This window comes from Rattus rattus, chromosome 1 (assembly GCF_011064425.1).
Source record: "Rattus rattus isolate New Zealand chromosome 1, Rrattus_CSIRO_v1, whole genome shotgun sequence".
NCBI lineage: Eukaryota > Metazoa > Chordata > Mammalia > Rodentia > Muridae > Rattus > Rattus rattus.
In genome coordinates, this window is record NC_046154.1 from 200,292,439 (window position 1) to 200,301,150 (window position 8,712).

Here is an 8,712-nt window from a genome sequence, read left to right on the forward strand (position 1 = left end):
AGTAGGGAGTTGTCTCCGGGAAGTATTACATGAGAAACACTTAGCCTTCAAGTTTCCAAGGGAGTTGCGACTTTTCTCAGGAGAAACTGGAAAACAGAATTGTTTTGGACAAGTAACAAATGGTAATTACTGGGGAGGTGTTCGGTGACACTGGGGACGTAGTTTCTCTGAATGCATCTTAGGAATGAGGATCTGTTTGGAGAGAGATCTGTATGGAGATAAACAGATATTTCCTGGCAGGAATGAAGTCTTTGTCCCAGTTATTTTTAAGAATTCTGAGTTTACAGATTGGGGAATTTGATTATTAGGCTAAGGAATCCAACTGTCCAGACTTTCGTGTTTAGCTGGGCATGGCAGCACAGGCATTTAATCCCAGCACTCTTGAGGCAGAGGCAGGTGGATCTCTTCTAGTTCAAAGTCAAGCTGGTCTTCACAGTGAGTTCTGGGTCGGCCAACCTATATTCTTGGCTGAGGAGGCTCCGGGAGCAAAGTGTCTGCTGTACAGGTGTGAGGCCTGCGCTTAAATCCCTGGAGCCCACACGATGTGGTCTAAGAGATATCTGAGAGGTGAGGATATTTACAACCCCAGGGCTTCTGTGCTGAGATGAAGGCTAAGGTAGGAGAACCCCGGGAAGGGAAGCTCCTGGGACAATGGGCCTGGCAAATGCAGTGGAAAACAAGACAGTTGTTTCAAACAACACAGGAAGCAAGGATGAAACCCAAGGTCATTCTCCAAGTTCCACACATGTACCACAGCACAGCCAAACTCAGACACTCATGCATACACACCCATCATAAGCACACACGTGTACACACATGTTAAGAAAAGAACACTTGTTCTTGCCAAGGACCTGGGTTCAATTCCTCGTACCCACGTGGTGGTTTACAACCATCCTGACATACTCCAGTTCCGGGCATCTAGCACAATCTTCTGACATTCATGGGCACCAGGCATGTATGTGGTGCACATACATGCATGCAGGCAAAACGGTCATACACATAAAATAAATAAATCTAATCAATAAAAGTATTGACAGGGTCTCAGAGGTTCCCTATGTTATTCTTCCTAGTCATAGCTCCTCCTGGGCTGTTCCCTCAGCAAGCATAGGCATGCATAATGTAGAGAACTAAAGTCACGAGCAGAAATGAAGCGGCTACTCTTCCTTTTGTGTGACTGCACTGTTACAGAGTTGAGGAGATACCTTGTAAACACTGAACTTGTTACCTGCATACAGGCAAGTTTAGAGTGCCTGGGGCCAGAGATGTCTACTCACTGGTAGGACTTAGCATTGATGTATTTTCAACCCAAACGACAGCAGCAGTAACAACAACAACAACAACAACAAAACAACAACAACCACGAAAGATACTCAGATTACGGCTAAGCTGTCATAGTCTTCATCAGATTACCTTGCGGATCAAAAAGTTGAGTTATAACACAGATACTTTACATTTATACTGATTTATCTACAATACCTATTAAAGTCAGGTGCTCAGTGATAAAAATTGTCATAAAATGAATCCATTGATCTCAAAAGGCACAATCAAGACCTTAAGTCAGATTCAAGTCCTAGCAGGGGTCGTCATCACTTTTTTCTGAAGGATTAGATTTTCCTGCTCTGATAGGCATTTCTGAAAGACGGAGAACAGACTTACCAATTCAGATATCGATAAAGGCAATACTCATTCAAGACAGAAAAATATTAGATTATTAAATAATTTTTGAGCATCCAAAAATCTCCAAAAGACTTTATAAGAAGATTTGAACAGGTCTACGAAAGTTTTGCACTGATAATTAAAGTTTTTAGCTTTAGTAGTTAAAAGGAGGATACTGAATTAATCAAGGCATCATTGATATATATTTAAATGATTAATCTGAAGTAATTTATATTATATAGTAGAAAACTCAATTTTCTTTAATTTACATTATTGATTTATATCCTAAGGAAGGATTTTGCTAACAAAAAATAAATTATGGTTCAGGTGTTGCCAAGTTCTGAATCACTACATCTTAACAAGATCCAGACTTAAGAGACCTTGAAATATCTTTGTCTGTTGTAAGGGGAAAGTAGGTAACTGTACAATGGGGAATCACAGTCGCATCTCAGGAAGATGGAGGCCGTTCATGGGGGGAAAGGCAGGTTAAGCAGTATGTAAACTACTATTCCACGTCTTCTCTGTCTAGCATGTGTGTGTGGGCACAGCAAGTCTGGGTTGTGTCAGTGATAATCTCAGATGGAGAACATGATGATGCTTTTATTGTGGCTTATAGCATATACTATGCGTGTGCTGGCCCTGTACTAATAAAATAACTAAAGACACATATTCTATGGAAGAATGAATAGGGCCTACTCATGATCATCCATCGTAGCAAATTTGTTAGATATGGATGTTAGAGATGGAGGAACTAAAGAATTTTTATTATAAGAAGACCTCCTCAGCCTTGATTCTCTGATTTTATAATGCTGTGACTTACATGCTTGAGATGCAATTACTGAATTTCAGGCCATTTCGACTGTGCATTAAAGACACTGCCTTGACTTCCTCTCACTGGAGAGATATCAATTTTCCCCATTAATATCATTAACATCAGATAGCTCAGAATAAAATGGACATTGCTACATAAGCTTACATAATATAAACCTTCGCATACTAATCAACCTGTTTCATTTCCACCAGGGAGGGTCAAGCTTGATGGGTTTTAGGATCACTACTATAGATGCAAAATGGGGCCCTACAAAATAAGCAGCCAGTTTAGAATGTCCACCGTTTTAAAAAAAAAATGAATCAAGGAGCAGAAAATTCATTTTCTCTCCACTTCGAGTGCTTGGTTTCAGCAGATTCTGACAGCAGAACAATTTCATATCATTTCTTCCAACCCTCGTGTTTAAGTCACGTCTTTTAGAAGCTGTTTAAATTTAAAGCCGATCTTTATAAGTCTAGCTTTTGAAAAGGTGGAAAATCACTTGGCCCATTTAAGGGTTATCTAGAGCAGAGTCGATTAGATCTGGAGGTTAAGAGTGTCTTAGTTTGGAATCTGGGGAGATGGCTCATTAGGCAAAGTGCTTGATGCTTAAGACCAGAGTTTGGATTTCCAGAACCCATACAGAAAGAGGAGGAGCAGGAACGGGAACAGTTAGAACAGTGCGTGCCTGAAATCCCAGCCCTGGGGTGGGTGGGGGGTGAGGGTGGGGGAATGTCCCTGGACTTGATGGCTAGCTGTCTTGGTCACCCTTCTATTGCTGTGAAGAGATAACATGATCACGGCGACTCTTATAAAAGAAAGCATTTAATTGGGGGCTTGCTTACAGTTTCGGAGACTTAGCTCATTATCATCATCGCAGAAAGCGTGCTGGAGAGGTTGCTGAGAGCTACATCCTGATCTGCAGGCTGAGGTAGAGAGCCTGGGCCTGTTATGGGCTTTGAGAAACCTTAAAGCCCACCCCCCGGTGACATACTTCCTCCAACAAGGGCACACTCACTCCAACAAGGCCACGCCTCCTGCGTTACTTATACTGTTCTCTGTAATAATTGTATGTCATAAGGTTGTTTTGAGACTTAACTAAAACGGGATTATCACATTATAGAGTTAATGAACTAGCAATATTTTTCTCTACCAACGAATCTTTTATTAAAAAAAAAAAGAGTTTTAAACCAGGGGCTGGAAGATGGTTATCCTTGCAGAGGCCCTGAGTTCCGTTCCTAAAGTCCACACCGTGGCTTACAGCCCTCTGTAACTCGAGCTCCAGAGCATCTGATGCCCTCCCTCTTCTGGCTTCTTCAGGCACTGCATGCACATGGTGCACATAAACCCATGCAGACACATATGCACATAAAATAATTCTAATAAAAGGCCCAAACCGTGGTCCTGAAATAGTGACATAATAACTGAAATTTACCCTTAATAAGTAAAGTTGCTTTAATCTACTGTAAATTTAGAGTATTACGTCTACTACAGACTATAATAAATTATAAAACTGATACAATCAATACAAATCCATGTGTGTGAGTACGGGACCAGCGAATGCTCGGACCCCCTCTTGCTCCGTTCACGTGAACACGCATGTGCTCTTGTTCTGCCACTTCACATCTCTCTCCTGGCAGTGCTGGCTTCTGGAGGTGTGGGCGTTTTATCTGCTCCACCTCTGTAATTCCCTGTGGTGCTAGCACAAAAGCTGGGCTAGTCTGTGTTTTTTGATGAAAGCATCAATGGTAGACCCTGGATACATATCTGGAGAGCTGTAAAGACTGCTTTTGTATAGGATCTCCCATCACTAACGTGGCTTGCCCGCACTCTGCTTAGCTACACTGGATCTACCACGGCCATAATAAAGCAGTCACCATGAAGTCATTTCTTCGACTTTGAATTGTCTTCTCCACTTTGAGTTTCAGAGGGTAGGGCTAGAAAAGGCTCAGCACCTAAGGACACTGGTGCTCTCCGTAGAAGACCTAGGTCCACTCCCAGCATTCACACGGTGGCTCACAGATGTCTATACCTCCAGTGCTAGGGGATCTGATGCCCTGCTTTGACCTTTGAGGGCACCAGGCACACACATGCTGGTCATACATACATGCATAATACATACATACATACATACAGGCAAAACCACTCATGCATGTAAAAGCAATAGTGAATAAATACTGAACTTCAGATAGTAAGGACAGTATGTGGGGTTGCGGCTTTCTGCAGTGCTGGGGATCAAACTCAGGACGTCCTGACACGCTAGGGTTTTATGCTCCACTGCTGAGCTGCAGCCCTAGCCTTGGTAAGTTCGAGCCAACACATACAGTTAGAGAGGAGGTATAGCATAATTTAAAAACTGCCTGTATATCCTCTCTGGCTGAGTCCATCAGGAGCACAGCTTCATCCCTCACGGAATCCGACAATGGCTTTTATCAGCTTTAGGACCGTGCTTTATCACGAGAGGCTCGCAGTTGGCCCTGTCAAAGGACCAGGCGTAGTGAGCTTGGAATGATTTCGTCTCTCCTCGAGCATTACATAAAACGCCTGACTCCAACAAACGGAGGCGTCTTCCTCACGAGTGAGCGACACCTGCGGTATAGAAGCCTTCAGGTACTTACATCGATTAAGTCCGAAAGGTCGTGGATGTAATACTTGAACACAGAGGCGTTGGTTGCTTCAAGGGTTAGGAGATACTCGTTGCGTGCTTTGATCGACTTCAGCTTGTTTTCTGAGTATTTTGCTTGTCTCTGGGGATGAAGAAGGCACGGGCATCAGGAGAGAAAGCAAAGTCATCTCGATGAGACGGAAACGCACACAGATTTTCATGAACCGAAAGCAATTTATTCCACATATAAAAATGACCCTTTGGGTCCTTTGTGGAAAGTACATTTTGAATGTGATTTAAATAACAAACCTAGGTTCTCCAGTTCTGGGAATAGCAACCGTGTAGTTGGGCTCTGGGCCCATTTTTACTGAACTTTCTTTGCTAATATCCCAGTTCTCTGGATTTGCACTGAATACTTGGCATCCATCACGAAATGATGTCCAGCTGTTATGACATAATTTTATGTGCCTTAGACATCCCTAATCCCCATGGGAGGAAACGCATGTCTTCTCATAGTGATTCGCCATGCGTGTCTATTGCTGCCGTGTCGGGGCTCTTGGGAGTGTATTGTCTCCTCAGACCAGGACCCCAGAGCTCTGCAACCTATTCTTGACCTACCTTTTCCTTCATTTTTTCAATTTTCTTTACAGAGCTCCGCCGCTGATGCCTCTCTTCTAGCCTAATGTGGAAGACGGGGTCACCAGATCTCCCCATTTGCTTCTCCTCTTGTTTCTCGGCCTCTTTCAGCTTGCTCTCTGCACTGATGCTCTCCGAGTGGTACATGTGGTAGGTTTTCATCACCTGTGAAAAGAGGGACCCAACTCGTTAAAGAGGTGTCTGCCTGCAGCCTTCAGAGTGAATGGGAGCATTGTGAGGCGTGCATGTTAAAAATATCACCCTCTAGCCGTGGAGGGGAGCCAGACTTGTGAGGAAAATAGATGAATTATGGCCTCCTGCTTCTACATACAGCAAACAAATACGCAGACTCACCTGCCAGAAAGAGGCGCGTAGGGACCATCTCTGATAAGGAGCGGCTTACACAGGCTTCGGGATGCTTTTCAATGCATTTGCAAAGTTCTCTTAAGTGAGAAAGCGTTTTGCATTGTGAATTAGAAGCCTAAGCCATCTATTCTGGGTTATGTTTCGGTCTAACCAGAACTCCACATTAGTGGAATCCTTAAGGAACTTTATTGACCAAAATCCATTTGTCAAAATACCAACATCAATGTTAGTGTTCATATATAAGTTTAGTATAGAAATTGGATTTATGATCACAAAGTGATATGTCATATTCAATGTGACACGGGAAAGGGTTTAACCAAATAGACAGAAAACAAGAACAATACCGGTATACAGTTTGGTCTTTTTCCTGAGATCAGACATACACATACCTTTCATTTTAAAATGCTACGTATTATTTCTCCAGATAAAATTCAGGATCAACCAATCTGTACATTTTCATGTGTTTTAAAATAAATATATTGTGGTGCAGTATTTGTTAGAAAGGCCATGTGTGCAGGCATGTGAGCTTGCGAGTGTGTGTGTGTGTCTCTGTGTGTGTGTGTGTGTGTGTCTGTGTGTCTCTGTGTGTGTGTTGTGTGTTCATGTACGTGTATTCATTTAGAGGCCAGAATTGAGTGGGTGTTTTTCCTTCATGTGCTTCCTACCCTTATTCTTTTGAGACAGGGTCCCTTACCAAACCTAAACTTCCTTGACTTGGGAAGACTTCATTGATTAGGGATCTTCGGTCCCGGCATTCCTTCCTTCCATGGCCAGCCTTTTAAAATATGCATGGGTTCTGGGGTCAGAACTTAGGTATTTGCGCTTGCACTGACTGAGTTACTCTCCGTTCCGAATCACCAAATGTTCTTCTAAAACGTAAGTTTAAGGCTGTATGTAAGGAGTTCCTGAGTGACTGTAGATACTTAATGAACTATGATTGGCTGTGATGGGATCGGGCTCTACTAAAACCCTGGGTGTGCAGACTGTCTTACTCTGTTTCTTGGGAACAACACACACTTAATGTGTCAGTAAAGCTTGCAGAACATTTATGTCATGGGACATGCTACATCCCATAATACATAGAACATCTCTTCTATAGACACAATAAACTCACATACTACTCCAATTATTAAAAACTTTGGTAATATTACTGCTACAAAAATGTTCATGAACAAACTTATATCCTACTGCCTAGGACAATTTTCCTAAGGCAAAACCATAATGTTAGAGAACACGTATGTGTGTGTGGCTTTGAAATATACTGCTAAGTGTATACTTTTTAATTACAAAAACAAAACCAAGCCATTTAATTACAAAAACAAAACCAAGCCAATCTATAATACCTCAGAGTACTGTAAATAACTAGTCTAGCTATTTAATAAATATCTTCCTGGATAATAAAGGAATACATTACTCTTTAAATTAAAAAAAATTTTTTTTTGTTCATTATGTGTTCCGTCTGTGCAGCTGCCCACGGCAGCTGCCCACGGAGGCTGGAGGCATCGGATCTTCCTGGAGCAAGAATTATAGGAACCGAACTGGGATCCTGTGCAAGAGCTGTAAGTGCTCTCAACTATGGATCCTGCTCTCCGGGCCTGGCATTAGTTACCCTTATAACATCTGTCTATAATCTCAACATTCCTACCTGTAGAAGAGTAGTAGTAGTCAAGTTTTAAGGAATCTCCCCTGAAAACAACAGTTTCTCCATATACTTTCAACGTGCTGCTATATGTAGGGTTAGGCGTCTGGAAGACTCAGACACCTTGTCCTTCTGCACAATTATATTTGCTAAGAGAAACAACGCACGCACACAGGTGTGGCGCTCCGAAGCAGGCTGGGATGCGTCTGCAGTTGCGGAAGGCAGATTTTATTTCACTCGTAAATAACGAAGTTATCCGGATTCGGTTTTGTCATTAAGGTGTTAAGAAGTTGAGGCAAAAGTAATGTTTGAAAGCAGTAAGCTTCCCCTTTCCTCATCTGGAGAGACGGGTTTTTAAATAGACTGCAACCTGAATTAGAATAAACGAGTTCATTTAACTTGAGCCATGCAAAATTGCTGTTCTCTGGGTTAGCGGAATGGCAGGAAGCGACCATGTCCCTGTGGTCCCACTGCTGGCTCTCGGGATGAGTGGAGGAGTGCATCCTGGGGCTGGTGGGGAGTCTTCCTTTGCAGAACTGTGGTCATTTCTCTAACAGTGCAAAGCCAGTAACAGTAAGCCCGAGGAAGGCTTAGCTACGGAGTAGTGCCATGTGCTATTGGAAAGTTGCCTGTTTTTAATAATTACTGGACCTGGAGGGGGTCTGGCTGGCCACTCTAGTTTACCAGCAAAGAAAACAGTATCAGGAAGCAGCCGGGCAGCTGGAGAATGTGAAGGGAGTTACCCTGCAGCTGGCCAAACAGCGGAGTCAATGATCTCCTACACACCTTGCATTTCAAGGCCTGGCTCTGTTTATATTCCCTGCCTGGGGCAAACCCACATGCCATTTAGGCCCCGGTGCCAGCCTACATCTTAAAATGACAGGAACCGGCACCCCACACATGCACACAAGCTCCAGTCAGGGTCGCTCAGTCCTCTCCTTCCTTGCTAATATGAAGTTAGAAATAACGACATGCACTCAGCTGGGGGAAGACGTAGTCCAG

General features: G+C 43.0%; 1 protein-coding gene across 2 annotated transcripts in view; it reads right to left on the reverse strand.

Annotated features, from left to right (window-relative positions):
- Srgap1 (SLIT-ROBO Rho GTPase activating protein 1) overlaps positions 1 to 8,712 on the reverse strand; it is a 265,489-nt gene that overhangs the window by 76,954 nt on the left and 179,823 nt on the right. For both annotated transcript variants that reach the window (XM_032913187.1, XM_032913180.1), the window contains exons 5-6: positions 5,688 to 5,870; positions 5,083 to 5,211 (exon numbers count right to left, since the gene is read on the reverse strand). In XM_032913187.1, the coding sequence (XP_032769078.1) occupies positions 5,083 to 5,211; positions 5,688 to 5,870 (312 nt within the window). The remainder of the gene's footprint in view (positions 1 to 5,082; positions 5,212 to 5,687; positions 5,871 to 8,712) is intronic.